Genomic DNA, 16,135 nt, shown 5'->3' with positions numbered 1-16,135 from the left:
GCAGAAAATGGAAGCCAAGAGTTGGTGGGATGGAGATTTTCCTTTGATGTGTTGCCTTTTAACAACACAACCTGTCAGAATTTTCAGTGGCAGATTCGTGCCTCAGCAGCTGATTGTAATTGCTTTGAATCAGTGGCTCTGGACGATGTAAGGGCGCTCCTGGCAGCCCAAGGCAATCTCACTCTGACAGATGCCTGAGTCTAAATAAGTGATAAAGTCTAATATGCACCCTGGCCTTTTACACTCACACTTGTGTGGTCGTATGCATCTGTAGCCTTCTACAAAACTGTTTTTGAAGTATCTTTTAAATAGAATACCCTCCTTGATATGAGAGGCACATGTCATACTATGACTACAAGACAATGACAGAATGATACTGAAGCACATGTCACAGTTTCACATGTATAAACGAGTCATAACAGTCAATTACACAGTCATACATCTCTGATACTTGCTGTGTAATTATACTGTAACCACAAGCTACTCGTCATACCCCCCCCCCCACACACACACACACACACACCAGTGCATTGAATTGGGCCATGCAGTGTTGCTGTGCTTCTGAATTCAACTTTTGATTTATGAGTGGAAGACTGCAGTTCTTTCAGAAGTTACATATTATCACTTTAAAAGTGCAGAAGTATAGCAGCAAAATATAATCACTAGTAATCTAAATTTTGGTCTCTGCAGTATAATTATCAAATAATGTTACGGATGTAGTAGTGTATATTCATGAGCTGAGTATTCTTAAAAATGAATGTCATAAACTGATGAGTATGAAAAATAATTTTTCTGTAAAGTAACCAGTACGATATTTCCTTCTGGATTACAATAAACGTTTAAAGTATAGAATACAACAACTTAAAGGTTTAAGTAAAATAGTAAAGTGAATATAGCTACTTAGTGACCTTGCACCATGGTTTACTAGCAGTTGATACAAAAAGTGGATGTGGTGGGATTGACACGCATACAACCAACCTGTGTAATTTAAGTTGAAAACTCATTATGCGTGTTATTTTTTTCTCACAATAATGATTTCTTCCATCGTTCTTTCTTTGAAGTTACGTCTCTCACATAAAACTTGACGAACAATTTCAGTAAGACAGAAGAAAAACAGCAGCCACCAAACTTCAAGCGACCCGGCAATCCACAAAGCTACACATCCTATCAGAAAACCCACTGGCCATATTTTCAAAGTCTCCAAGGCCATCATTATTCAGTAAGGTGGGACCAATTTTTCCTCTGCAGTAACAACCTCAGGGTAAATTAATTCAGCAGGAGATGAACAAACTCACCCACACAATATAGGCGCTATCATAAAGTTGCATCATCTGGGCCCGTGTTTAAAAATGACACTGTTCCCTTATGATTGATGATAAAGTGAGAGTGTTGCCTCAGAGACGCATGAATCATTTATTTTATAGGACGTGTTTGGTTGGGCAGGACTGCTCAGACACTGTCTCATCCTTAAGCTGCGTGACATTTGAACCACTCGGAGAAAGTGCGAGTGACGGGTCGTCAACAAGCCTCGATGGACAAAACCAGCTGTTGCTGTCATGACCAGAGGCCACAGTTGTCTGCAGGTCACCATCTGTCTGTCTGTGTGTCACATAGCCGCTAGTAAAAACACATGCAAACTAGCAAACCGGTTCACATACACCTTTGTTTACTGCACATCAAAGGTATTGAAATTTGCATCTGTTGCCATGGTAACAGGGCTGGTGTCTTCCCTGCTTCTTCTAAGGCAATCAGGGACCTGGGAAGCATCGGATTTCACTAGGTTTGACAGAGACAAAAGATGAAAGTAAAACAAAAGACAAAATCTCCTGGTTCGTCTACCTGCGCTGCTGCTGCAAGTAGCGGGGAAGCTTTGTGTTGTAGTAAAACCTAAAGCCAGTGGGAATACTGTGTTTTCCCCTTTGAGTTACTGTAATGTTGGGAGAGCTTTTGTAAAAGTGTTGTCCTTGATTCCTTAATTTGCCTCCTTCATGCAAACTGCTGCAGCCTTGTCATTTTTCTGAATACAATGTTGTACAAAATCACTTCTCTGGGTGTTGCATGTGTGTGGTGTTGGCTCTCCCTGTACCAACTAATCAACAAGCTGAGGAAAACAGTCGTTCACCATGTTCACAATGTTCCCTAAAAAACCAACAAAACTGAAATGCAACTTTTGATGAGTTTTGTAGGGAGCTATTAGTATTTATTTTGGCAAAACAATCCCTCTTAGTCTCATCTTGTTCAAACGACTGATCTTATGGTGAGGTTAAGATCAGCAAGGGCTGTTTTCATGTCGGACTTTTTGAAAGCTCAAAAATGAGAAATTCATTCATTTATAATTTCTTGACAACTGCGTGGACAAACTTTTTCTGCAGAAGGAAATCAGTAAACACAATAAAAGCTCTGGTAAACCACATCATGGAGCTAATGGTAAAATTGTTGTGCCAACTTTCAAAACACACAATACAGTTTTGTTGCAGTAGTATGTAATGCATTGTGACTGATAGGAATTCACCAAATAGTTTATAACAAAGAGTAGCTGCACAGTCGCCAATGTCTCGTATAACCCTAATCCAAAAAAGTACAACAAAGCTCAACCAGCCGTAGATCAGACTCATGCACTACATTTGAAAAAAAGAGGTCAACTGTGATGTGAAGATAATCAGACATCTCTTTGTCATATAACAACTTTTTCTGTGAGCAGATCGCGATCAAAAGAAGGCCAAGACTGCAGAAGAGAACTGACAGAGGACAATGAATCCTACATTGTTCATTTGCAGGACCAGAACTGTAATTAGAATTTTAATTGCAGTCTTACCCAGGCAAGTGATTGCTCCTATTAGCATGTGCTTAAGGACGAAATTAACATCTTTAATTTGGCATTGTCTATGGTTGAGTGAGCCAGGTGACAGGGCTGCACACTTTCTTCACTCTATCTTTTTTAATATCCTTACTGTTAAAGTACACACGCATGCATCATATGCATGTATGTCCAGCTGCGTGTCTTGTATTGGAAATTATTTTGCATGTCTGAAAAGAACAATGAGCTTCCAAGGACAGGGTCATCTTTAAGGTCAGGGATTACACAGCAGGACGTTCCATGCATGGCACAACGAGGTTAAGAGGTTTCCAAGCACATAGTAATACACTATCTGGACTTGCTTTGAATCCGTGCCACTGTTGCTCGATCTGCTTGTCGCAGTGAAACACAACAGATTGCTGAATTTAGAAGAAAAGCACTTTTATCAGCTTCCGAGGAAAAGTCATTAAGACACCACCACGAGCCTGTGATTGGCATGAAATCCCTGTGGATTTGGCCTATTACTGTTGATGAGGAAGCACAGTAGCCTACAAGTCCCGACTTTAATAGGGTGGAACAGATTACTGCTTCCCAGTGACTTCTTATTTATCATCACATTGATTTGTTTTTCTTTTTTCCTTTTTTTTTCTTTTTGGTCCTCTCCAACACATTTTAGCGCGACAGATTTTATAGCCTGTGCTCGGCCCATAAGCATTTGATGTTACAAGTGTAGATTATGTTCCAACTAATCACCCCTCAGTCCACTGTGTTAAATCCTACACTCAGCTGGGAACTCAAACACAGGTCATATAGTGTCGCAAAAATCCCTTATCCTCAACGCACCTAATGCATAATTTACTTTCCCCTTAAAGGGCATTAACCAAAAATGTTATATAATGTTATAATAGACAGAGAATTAAGCTCAATCGGACTGTGTGATTGCGTCATGTTTAATAATAATAATAATAATCATGTTTTCCTGAAATGTGTGATTGTATTTTATTTGAGTCTTGTGTGATGTGCAACTGAGCTGTTGTGTGCTGCCGTCTTGGCCAGGTCACTCTTGGAAAAGAGGTTTTAAATCTCAATGAGTTTTTTACCTGGTTAAATAAAGGATATTGATTGATTGATTGATTGATTGATTGATTGATTGATTGATTGTTATTGACACATACTGTACATTTCACTAGAATTTTAATCATCCAAATAGATGATTCCTTACATAATGGTCATCGTAGGTTTCAAAGCCAGGCTGTCCCTGAAGACCCAGTCAATGAGAATATACAAATATCCTGGTCCTAGACAGATTTAGATACATGTGATATCACTCAGCAGGAAGGGCTCTTGCTAAACTCCATCCTTATCTTTAGCCCATGACAACAGATTAGACAGAGAAGAAAGGAGAGGAAAGAAAAATGATCTCCTGTCAGAAAACAAGTATTAAGTCTGTGTAAACACCCCTGAATAAAATGCATTGTGAGATGATTTTGGTTGGTTACATTTGAGACTAAGCTTCCTGATTGACTTTCACAGCAATCCTGGTTCTTCAAAATATTTGTAAGCATACTTCTCTACTTTACAATCTCCATAATCTGTTCATGCTCATCCTCAGCTCCCATAGACAGTGGCATCATACATGTAATAATTCAAACTAACATATGGTCTGTCGTGTGTGTGATGTTGCACACACATTCAGTTCCTCAAAAAAACTGTCATTTGCAAACCTTCAGTTTCATGCAACTAGATGGAAATGTATTTAATCAAATTTTTTCTTCAAGTATTTTGCTTCCTGTTGAGATCAAACCAGAACCGCATACAACTGTAAATTAATATTTTCAAGGGAGAAGAACAAGCTATTTTGTTATTTGGGATATGACATTTGGGAATTTGATCCTTGAGGCATCTTCCTCATTTTCAAAGAAAAATGTTTTAAAGACACTGTCATTAAAACATTCTTAGCAAAGTGCCCTGTAGGCGAGGAGAGGGGATATGTGGGGAGCTGATGAGCTGATTTTGGATGGATTGCTTACTGTTTACCTGTTGGCTCAGGAAACTAAAGCAAGACTTTCTAATTGTATGCAAAAATACAAGACATGATGCCATACACTGTATTTCCAGTGATTATTTCAACAGCCTTAAGTGTTACCTCAGAAAAATTGGCACAACATAATAAGTTGAGTCATCAATTAATAAAAAGCTTTTATATTCAAGTTATATGCTGTGTATCATTAGCAAAATATATATATTGTTTTAAAAAAGCAAAGATATCAACAGGAATGAGTAAGTATTTATACGCATATCCAGTTGATGTGATAGAAACATTATGTACTGCAACTTTAAATCAAGTGCACTTAGTAGCAGTCATATATAAATGCATTAAATGAGTGCTGGACTACTGCACTCTACATAATTTTATACAGGGAATAATTGGCTCCCATGTGTTTTAGTGATCAAAGCCAAATGGGATCTCGACAGTCGGCTTACATCTAAAAATGACTTCCTCTTTTCCTCAGGTGTTGGACTGTGTGTCTTGTTGCATCGTATTTTACTTCTTACCAAACTCCACATCAGTGAATACTGTTGCACTAACGTGATCCTGGATGCCACAGTGAGATGATCTTGTGTCTCTCCCAACAGATAACACCTGTGGTGGTAAAAATTTTTTATATCTATTCAATAAAGAATTTAAAAAGAAAGTCTTCACACGACAGCTGTCTTTCTTGGGTTTTAATAGCCTAAGCATTCATGAATGGAGTCACAAACATACAACCGCATGAACAGTCAGTCAATGGGTGAGTGAGCAAGATGTTCTCAGACCTGCTATCCTTATACTGTAGTTCCCAAAACACGTCACTAGTCAAAATATATGGCAACATTTCCATCACACACCACTCCCCTCATGACCAGTGCAGTGGGATATCCTCATTCAATTTAAACATTCTGCTCTTCCTAAATCTTACAGCATATGGCCAATCACAAGGATGTTTCTGGAACAGATGGCCAATGGTAATGACCCTTACAGTACGCAAAGTACGATTAAGCCCAGGAAGACAACTGAAAGATTAGTCTGCTTCTCACCAATTAGGACCCTCTGTATAACATGTGAGGAGGAGGAGGATGTGGGAAACAAGAGGGGATATAGATTAGATTAAGTCAAAATTAAACTTGGATCATTTGTGTCTTCTGCCCTATCAAAAATTAAAAATCAATATTGGGAGATAATTGTGTTTTGCAAATCTATATTTTATGATTTAAAAAATGGGTTCAATGTTTTAAAAAGGAAGATTCTTCATCCCGGTATAAAACCAACAACGCCACAGTGCTGATGCTCCCATCTCTCTAAGTTGATCAGACATCTTGGCCGTGTTCGACCCACAAAGTCAGCAGGCAAGTAGAGCAGTGACAAGCTTTACTGCAGTAGCAAACTGAAATCTTCTTAGCATGGACTGATCTGTGGATGTGGCAGCAAGCCTGGACGAGGATGAGTCCAGTGCCACTTAAGGTTCATCAAAGATTTTTTTTTAATGTTTAGCTGATTTTTTATTAAGAATTTGTGATTTTAGCAAAGAGTTAATTATGATGATGTTTTGTGTATTTGTTTTTTTTTTTTTTTAAACACCACCACACTGTGGTGGATATAAAAAAGATGGATAGGGTAGAGCTTTGTCTGGGACCCTCATGTTACACAAGTGGTGTCTTTCACGGCAAACCAGTTAAATCTAGGCTAATATCAGTTTGTGCTTGCTCATATTATGAGTTGTAGCCTACATTAGCATCATATAAAAAAAGAAACGGGTTTTAGGAACGACAGGATTTTTAAAAACATGAAACATGTTTTGTTTTTTTACTGTGAAACCAGTTCAACCATCTGATTACTTGCTGTTCCTAAAATGCGCTGAACTTGAGTACTTTAGGGAAAATGACACTGTGCATGCATCTGGCCGTTAACATGCTCTTTGCCTTGAGTCCCCCCGCCCCTCCTCCCCTCTCTTCTTCCCCACTTTTTAATTTAGTCAAATATACAAAGCTGGTCTTTGCAATCAAAGCCTAAGCACTTGTAGGAAGGGGCTTTAGAGACATAATTAAAATGCCTGAGTGAGAGACGGCAGCTTTGGGTACAAAGTGACAGAAAGTGAGAGTCTGATACAAGGTTGCTTTGAATATCACACTTAAAGAGGGTGAGAAAAGAACAGAGAAAGGAGAAGATAGGGAGAAGTGGGAATGTGTCATAAGACTAGACTGGTGTGGATTAACTGCTATTGGCCATCGACCAAGCGGCATGGGGATAGAGCTTCTGAATGTCCTCACATACCCAGAATACATGTCAGCAGCAAAGAAGGGGCATAAAACAATAGGTAGCCTAACTTGGGAAGAAAGTGCAAAAGTAATAAACTGATTTTCTTGTAATTTCTTTGAAGAAATGTTGCTTTATGCCAGACAAGACCCTTGGTATAGCTACCAGTCCAAATTTGTGACGTAGAAACAACAGACACACTTCAAATTTATGTTGAACAAGCTCAGATCACAAAAAGGCCACGGTGAAAGATGTGACCTTAGATGATAGGACTTTGCAACACAGTTTTAATTACACACCACAGCACAGTAGCCTATACACTGCTGCGATGCTGATTAATTCCAACAACAAATTGTACTGTGTGTGTGTGTGTGTGTGTGTGTGTGTGTGTGTGTGTGTGTGTGTGTGTGTGTGTGTGTGTGTGTGTGTGTGTGTGTGTGTGTGAGAGAGAGACAGAGAGTTTATGTAAGTGTGCTGCTGTGTAGAAGACGCGAGTGAGCGAGAATAGGCAAAGACTGGAGAGCGAGGCATTTGAAAATGATGGTAGTATGTCAGTAGTTTACCTTAAATATTCTCCAAACCACACAAAAACATATAATTTATGTTAAACATATAATTTAATAGTTAGGCTATAATAAATAATTGTGTAGAAAGAATTATTAGCAGTAATGTCACCACAGAACAACCTTCTAGCCTCATTCTGCCTTAGCAACATGCTGTTTGCAACTCCACTTCTGCACAGATCTGCATTATGTAGTTTGATTATTTTTATTATTTATTTATTCTGTTAATTATATAAGTTATTACAAAAAAAATAGAATATGTTCTGTATAGCCAACAAAGTGGGTCTTATGATGGTCTGTGTTCTACTGAACGTTTTCTGATGGCGCATGAAGCTGTTTGCCCACCAGGTGGCGCTAATGGTTCAGTCGGTCTCTGTGGTCGCGTGACTTCACCATAACCCTCTGTGTGTTTTCTGCATGGATATGGTTTTCTGTTCACTAAATGGTGGATAATACAGAGACGCAACTGCAGTGTTAGAGGGGATGGACGCGTGGTTGTAAAAAGCTGCGTGTGCTTAAAACAAATCCAACATGTCGGACAAACACCGGGCGCTGCCGTCATGGATGGCAAAGAAGCAGGAAGTGAAAGAGAAGGAGCCGCTGAAGAGCAAGAGAAAACGGAAAGCAGCGAGGTAAACGACCTGTGTAACAAAATAGAGTCTGATTTATGTGTGATTTCATATGTGGAGTCTGGTGAACAAACCCGCACTGTTGTGTTTTTAAGAGCTGCTTTCTACTGCATGAACGAGAAGGAGCTGGTGGACGCTGCTGTGTCGTTTCTTACCCACGGTGCCGGCGAGGATGTGGCTCTTCCCACGGACCAGAAGGTGGCGCTGTTTCTCCTCTCTCCCTTTTAAAGCGGCTCATGTTTCCACACTGAAAAAACTCTAAACATCAAATCCAAAACTGTAGAAACTAGTAGAGCATCATTTTTTGGACCAGTATAAACTTGAACTGAAGTAAGCAGTCACTTATTACACGGAATAAATACTACATGAACAATCCATATAAAGCCATAAATTAGGAAACTTAAACACATCAAAATTTTTACAGCAGTTTCAGTTTTTGATCATCTGCACACCAAGATAAATTATAATTATCAAACTGTTTCAGAGAAAATCAGCTCTCTTAAATCATTGTATAAGCTCATCCATTAGTTTCGCCAGAGGAAGAAACCAGATTGCATAATTTCTTTTGTAAACTTCCATGAAAAGTGTGAAGAATGAAGCATAAAAATAATATATTAGATAACACATGTTTGTCATACTGTATGTGAACATCAAAGGGACTATATAATTGTACAAGTAGACACACCATACATTTTCTCCATAAAGCTCTAATTAGTATAGCCTACTGTGCAGATCATTTCTATGCAAAAAATGTTCTGATTCATACCGCTCATTTATTTGTGGCTGATTCACTGCCTATAAATCATGAGTGCTTGTTCTGCCCACACAGGCTGAGTTTTGGGACAAGGCAGAAGACACCACTGCAGAGATCAAGGAGAAACCTGCATCTTCAAAGGCAAAACCAAAGGCAGTGAGAGAGGCTGCAGAGGAGGAGTCCTCCGACTGCAGTGAGGCCCAGGCGGCAACATACACTTCAGAAACAGACTTGGATGTTACTGAAGTGGAAACACTGCCATATACCAACAACCAGAGGTTTCAGGAACCTGAGGCACAGAGGTCAGGACCAGTTCAGAAACACATAGGTGCTGTAATCAGTGAACTGGAGGCTGAGAAAAAGGAGGAGCGCTCTCAGACGCCAACAGATGCAAAAGGGGAGGATGATGCCTTACGGCTTGTGCGAGAAATTTTTTTCACCTGACGATGAACTTCATCAAATACCACTGAGGAACAATCTTCTCTTTATTAGGAAATGTTATCTGTTCTGTAATCGAGTCAAGTCAGTAAGCACATGTAAATATACACAGCTCTTCCATAAATCTACAAATTCAATCATTGATCCGTCAATTGATAGGCTACTACTGTGTAAAATTTTGGCACAGCGCAGTAGAAAGTGGACATGGAGAAAGATACTACCGTAATCACCAACAGTTTTGCATCAAAATGAGGTGTAGATGCTTTTTGTGGTTGTTTCACCACAGCTGTGTGTACATAAGTCCAATGCTTTCTGAAGTTTCTATGGGCAGACTATTGGACTTTATGCAGAGTTTCCACTCTGGGCACAATATTGTAGCTTCGGCTATAAGAAAAACAAAATTTCTGCACTGGAGTCGGTCTCAGTGAAGCAGCTTCAGTTTTTGATTTTATAACACCACAGATTAAAGCCTCTGATGTTCTTATCTTCATTTGTGTGTGCATTTACTATATTAGAGCTAACATCCTGTTCTAGTTGATTAAACAAAAGGAAGGAACTGAAATACATTTTATTAAAACATTTATCAGGTTATCTTATCTATCACAGGTCATTGATAGGCTATATATATTTTTTTTTTCGCCAGCATTTCCCATGGTTGAGATGATATAGTGATCAAAATATTATGTAATGTTTACAAAAAAACACACACACACACACACACACACACACACACACACACACAGGTTAGTTATACCCGCCTCAAGTACTTTGTCTTCATGATTAAAGTTTCCTTTGGATTAAGGTGAGAATGACTACACACAAGCAATTGCACGCACCCAACTGAGGTGTTTGTGTGGGGACAGTTTGAATCAGTCTACTTCCAGTCAGACGTTAGCCTCCTCCCTAATACGCAGGTCAACACAGTTGTTATATCCAGCTCAACCTGCACTCCCACACACACATAAAACCAGGGGGTCATGTCTTCCCAGGTCACATACGGCTGATTGAGTACTAGAAAAGCAATAATGCCAGTCAGGATGAGCAGGCTTGATGCAGCCTGGCAGGCCATACTAAACCACAGTGCTGCTCTGTCTTTGGCGTAGGCTGTCAACAGCCCTGCCAGCAGGGCAAAGGCCACCAGCACCACTGGAGCGTACAAACCCAGGACAACTACTGTTGAAATAATGTCAATTATTATCTCAAATTCAGCTCCCCAGAGAGTCAGGTAGTACAGTTTGCTATTTTCGGCTTTAAAGGGACCGATGTGGGCATCACTGGAGGCGATGAACACGCCAGGGAAGAGCACCAGGGATGTAATCATCTGAATGAAGATGAGCAGCAGAAACACAGAAATCCACAAACAGCACCTTGTGGGACTCTTCATGGCCAGAGCAGCTAGAACTGAAGCCTGATGAGGCCCTTTGATCTTTGACCTGCACATTAATATTCAGATTGTCAAAAACCAAAACAACCAACAATATGACAAACAGAGAGATGACAAACATTTAGACTCCATAAATCCGCCCATCAATTCAAGTAATCAACACAAACTTACCCCATTATCAACTAGATGGTGTTCATGAGTGAGCTTTGAGTGGAATCCCTGTCAACTTCTGCAAATGTGTCACGGGATTAATATTCAACCAACTGACCAGCATGTTTAGGCTACTTGTACATTGTATTAGGCCTATACAAAACCCACAGGTATCAGTTCAAAAAACCTCTAATGTTGTTTTAAACCCTATGATTATATTGAAATGTGGTACATTATAAACATAGTTTGAATTAAAGGTTTTATTATTTACTTACATCTTTGAAGAGACTCGTGTCAATCTGAGTAAGGAAGTGCAGCTTTCTGGTCAATTGTGGTAGGCTAGCGGTGGCGCGCAAAGGACGTGAACGCGCTCCGTGCGCAGCAGCAGCAGCGTCTGCACAGCTCCGTCTGTCCTGCAGCTGGTGCGCTGCACAGTCAGTTTGACGTGCGGACTTCTCCAAGTCGAGAGTGCGAGATCGTCTGCTGCGTTTTCTACTTTTCTGCACCGAAGAAAGGTCCTGAAGGTTGGTTGCACATTAGCTCCTGTTCCATATTTTTCACTACTCATTATCACCGGAGTTGTTTTCACCTCTGCGCTTTGGAGAGTTTTAACAGTTTGTTCAGCAGAGGGAGGGAGGCGGGTCGTCAGCAAGAGTTTCTTTGTTCGTTTTGCTTTGACTTGCAATTATAAGCAATTATCCAAATGATATTATCTGCGGTTTAAATTATGATCATCATTATATTTGTCAGGGCAAAATTTTTAATGATTACACATAAAATTGCATGTGGTAAAGGAGATCAAGGCTCTGGCAGACGGATAATAAGGTGTGGTTGTGATATAGAATAAACAGAAAATGCAATAAAGAAAACAATAACAACAAAAAAGAAACTTTTTCCTTTATATTTTAGGGATTAATGTGTGAAGAGCACGTTTAAACTTGTCTAGGATTCATCAGGATTTTCATGCAGTTAAAGGGCAAACCCGTGAGGTGACCTGCAAACAAGAAAGAAAGCAAACAAGAAAGAAAGAATCAAACAAACTTTAAAGCTTTAAATCATCCCTAGGCACTTCAGAAACTTTTCACCACACAGACACAGCTCTTCTCCCAGCACAGCACAGCACAGTGTACATGCAGTCCAGGAAGGCTTCAAGGGAACATAATGTACCAAAACACACAAACATGAATATGTTTGCCCGACTAGTTGATGTAAATAAACTTAAAAACCTGATTTGACTAAAATAAAGATTCCCTCTTTATTATATTTCTTATTTTTATAAATACTTTTTTGTTCTTTATGTAACTCAATTCAATTGTGTATCCATGAATTTGGAAGTAAAACATCAGCTTCAACTTAACACAGTGCCACCAACCACAGGAATTTTATGTAGTATCGAGTTAAATGTTGCAGTACAGATTTACTTTTTACAAACAAACTGTTGACTAATTATTTAAAAACGACTATTCTCATTTTGAACTTGACAACAGGTTGATCATGGGAAACAGGTTCAGCAGAAGGCGAGACACGCCAGCCAGCAGTGGTGAAACTGCTGCCACTGAACAGAGGGCTGAACAGGAGCCAGCAGCTCCTCCACCAGCAGCAGCAGCAGCAGCAGCAGCAGCAGCAGCAGAGGAGTCTGCTGTAGCGCAGACTCAGGAGGCCACTACAGAGAATCTAGATGTGGTGGTGGGGGAGCCAGTGACACCAGTGGCGTGTTTACCTACTGAAGCATGTGTGGCCGAGTCCAAAGAGGTCGAGGCCCCTGTTGCCTCAGCCACACCAAACGATGCTGCACCAGAGTCTGTGCCAAAGGAGGAAACTCCAGCACCAGCCCAACCGGAGCCCCTGGTCTCAATCAGTGAACCATCACCTCCAGAGTCGGAACCTGTGGCAGAACCAGAACCTGTTGCCGATGCTCAGCTTGCCCCAGAACCGGCCCCGGCCCCGGCCCCAGAACCTGTTCCTGAACCAGAGCCTACCTCAAAACCAGAGGCAGAAGCTGAGGCCGAAGCTGTGCCTGAACCCATCTCAGAGGCAGCACCGGTCCCTGCTGAGTCTCTGGAGCAGCAGACAGACATGGCTAACCAAGAGTCTCTCCCTGAGCCAGAGCTTGTCTCAGCCCCTCTAGTGGACCTAGGTGTCAGCGATGACGCTCCCCAACAGGTTAACGCTTCCCCCTCTGACCCAGATAATACAGAAGAGCCCTCAGACATCCCAATGGCCGAGGAATGCGAAGGCAGCGTCGAGGCTGCTGAGATTTCCACATTGGAGCCGGAAAAGCCTGAGGAAACAACAGAATCTGTGGAAAAGCCGACAGAGGTGGAGGCTGCAGAGAATTTGGAGCAGCTTGTGAGTGATGTCAATGAGGAAAACATTAGTGGACTTCTACAGAACCTAGAGCTGAAAGGAAATGACCTTGTTGCTGACCTCATTCCCAGTGATGTCAAGATCCCTGATGACACTCTCGTCACAGACATAAGCACGCCTACTGAGCTGATGTGAATCCACTGGGGGAGAATTCATGAAGCAAGTGAATGGATATTTTTCTGTGAAACCCTCTTTACCTTTCACATGATGTCTGTAAGAATTTCAGATACAATTTCTTTTCCTCACCTGTGTGGTCAAACAGCTTTTTTTCTTTTTCAAAATGAACCAAATGTGCCAAGTGAACTCTGGGACAGCTTTAACCCAAAACTAAATACTGATACATTCATGTTTTTTCATACTTGTATACAGCCATATATTGTGTGTGGGTGAAGTGTAAAATAGCTTAAACAGGACAGGGGATATTAGTGTACTTAAGTGTATTAATGGACAACAGAGATCTTCCTCTATGCAAATTCACCAAGCAAGACTATTATTGTATTTCATGTAAGGACTTGAACAAAAAGGTACCTTTATATCACAACCTGATAGTGAAAAATGAGGGATAATGAAAACAATTGAGGGAAAAGTACCAGTTTTTTTTAAAGTGGATAACTCATAAGTTAGTGCAAAAGGACAGGCAGGGGACAGTAGCAATGCAACCACAGGTGGACACTATTTGATGATATAAAAGGATACAAGTATCCTATAAACATGTTTGCTTTAACATACTCATGTTTGGACTTGGCAATAACAGGAGTGGTTATTGTATTGTCAGTATAATAATGTAATTTTGAAAAGAAATTTTAGTAGCTTGCTTGTAAAAAAATAAATAAAAATATTATTCCATGTGTGTCATAGTCACCCACCCTGTTTTTTTTGTTTTTTTCAACAATAATAAAACATGTTACTCTGTATGATGTTGAGAATGGAAACGAAAAATACAAAGGTCAAGAGAAAGGCAAGTTGGTATGATGCTTAGCATTCATTAGCTTGTATGTCTAACAACAGGCCTTCAGATAAACAGTAGCTGTGAGCTCATCCCTTTATTTCTAATGAGGAATGTGACTCAGCCAGTCCAATACATAAGTGCCAACTGCTGAGCTTTCACTGTTAGACAGAAAGTATCACAACATGCTAGTGCATGTATGGGACACAGAGCACATATGGAAATCAAATTCCAGCCTCAACACAGTACAGATCACATAAAAGAGACAGCGCCTTCTCACAGTCTCATGGGAGAGAAGACGAGAGAAGAAGGAGGAGGAGGAGGAGGAAGGGGGAGGAGGGGGAGAGACGAGGCCACATTCTTTCCAGAGGAAGGAGGTTTTCGGGGGGCCTGGGTCAAAAGTCTCGAGTGTGACTGTGTTGCAGTCCATGAGAAATCTGCTCCTCACATGCCTCTCCCACCACACTCCCTCTGCCCTCGCTGGCTTGCTATCCCAACATTTTGACAAAGTAGTTAGTGAACTGGTATGAGAGGCCATGCCTAAAAATGAAACTTTGTAAAATAACAGACTGTGCCACCGTGACAGGAACTTTAGCACTTAACAATCCTGCAGTGTCATCAAGATGTACAATGCAGTATACTGCTGACAATATATAAAATATATACAGTATATACAAAATTTGTGTGTAGTTCCCCATAAACTTTTTCCCCTCTTCAGTCATATCGAACTTTAACAGTCAACGCATCAGAACATGGTAAACGGGTAAGTCCCATGGTTTTGGCAACACACAGAGGAGTCCCCATGGAAAGGGAGAGGCACACTTTAGACAGTGATCTCAGTCAAGCTTGCCTTTGGTAAAGCGTACAGTTAGCTGCTTCTTGATGCTCACCGAGAATAGATAAGAAGCTGATTTGCAATATTTGTGATTCCTGTCATACCAGAGGTTTTCAGCTCAATAAACAATGTTGATTTCCTGTCCTCTCCACGGACTCTGATGGCCTAAGCACAAAACCAAAGAAAACAGAACTTGGTATTTACTTCCGTGACAGTATATGGCAAGGGAAGTAACAAAAATGTGATTTTGAAGGCTTTTTTATAGCGGCAAAGCAGAAGTGCAACTATCATTGCTTTGTGGTTGGATCATTCTTGCATTTAAAAAAGCAGATTCTTGTTAAAAATAAAAGGCAAGAAAATACTACATGTCAAATTCAAATGCGTAACACCACTCACTTTTGAATACAGTATTAGTACAGTAGGCCGAGAAAAATCTGCAGGAATGAACGACCCAAAATCTTTTCTTGTACACCTTTGGTAAATATCAATTCTGCTGGAACAACTTCTCTGACATTTTAACCACCCAAAAAAGTAACTCTCAACTTTAGTTACATGTCTTAAAATTATTATCCAAAATATGTCTGTTTAAATCCAACTGAGGCTAAAAAAATTAGTTATATAGGAGAGTTATGATTGATTGCCTGAGTGTTAAGTTCTTGAACATTTAACTGCCACAACCCATGACAACATTATGCAACTGCAATTATATCTGGCAGACATCCAATACCTGACAACACAGTGGTCTGGCACAATGTGGCGGTGAATCATCAAGAGGTGATGCAACAGCAAAACAACGGGCTTAAAGGTTACATACATCTAATTTTACCTAAATGTGGCACAACTGATCCAAACAAATAGTTTCTTATTTGGTCTTAATTAGCTTTTTATATTACGCACATCATAACTAGAGTTTGTTGCCATATTTTCAATTTAAGATGTCTCTGAAAGGTTTGTTTGCAAAAATACAAGGTACATGAA

The 16,135-nt window shown here is 40.2% G+C and overlaps 2 protein-coding genes and 1 long non-coding RNA gene across 3 annotated transcripts; 2 read left to right on the top strand and 1 right to left on the bottom strand.

Annotated features, from left to right (window-relative positions):
* Positions 1 to 8,185: 8,185 nt before the first annotated feature.
* On the top strand, positions 8,186 to 8,586 carry LOC310988007 (uncharacterized protein; the record flags this gene model as incomplete). The annotated part of the gene is made up of 2 exons (XM_083974487.1): positions 8,186 to 8,286; positions 8,379 to 8,586. The coding sequence occupies 2 exons, from the start codon at positions 8,186 to 8,188 to the stop codon at positions 8,509 to 8,511; spliced, it is 234 nt and encodes a 77-aa protein (XP_083830613.1). The 3' UTR covers positions 8,512 to 8,586.
* A 2,197-nt stretch (positions 8,587 to 10,783) lies between these two features.
* Positions 10,784 to 11,331, bottom strand: LOC310987128. Its single transcript, XR_014595441.1, has 3 exons — positions 11,285 to 11,331; positions 11,031 to 11,088; positions 10,784 to 10,908 (listed from the first exon to the last, which is right to left on the bottom strand). It is a non-coding gene; the product is annotated as an uncharacterized lncRNA (long non-coding RNA).
* Positions 11,332 to 11,427: 96 nt separating this feature from the next.
* LOC310986894 (uncharacterized protein) lies at positions 11,428 to 14,226 on the top strand. The gene is made up of 2 exons (XM_083973000.1): positions 11,428 to 11,533; positions 12,497 to 14,226. Exon 2 carries the CDS (start codon positions 12,504 to 12,506, stop codon positions 13,509 to 13,511), a length of 1,008 nt encoding a protein of 335 aa, XP_083829126.1. The 5' UTR covers positions 11,428 to 11,533; positions 12,497 to 12,503; the 3' UTR covers positions 13,512 to 14,226.
* Positions 14,227 to 16,135: the final 1,909 nt, after the last annotated feature.

Source organism: Trachurus trachurus (assembly GCF_905171665.1).
Source record: "Trachurus trachurus genome assembly, chromosome: 6".
NCBI lineage: Eukaryota > Metazoa > Chordata > Actinopteri > Carangiformes > Carangidae > Trachurus > Trachurus trachurus.
Note: the sequence above shows the minus strand (reverse complement) of the source record. Positions and strands in the feature narration are given on the sequence as shown.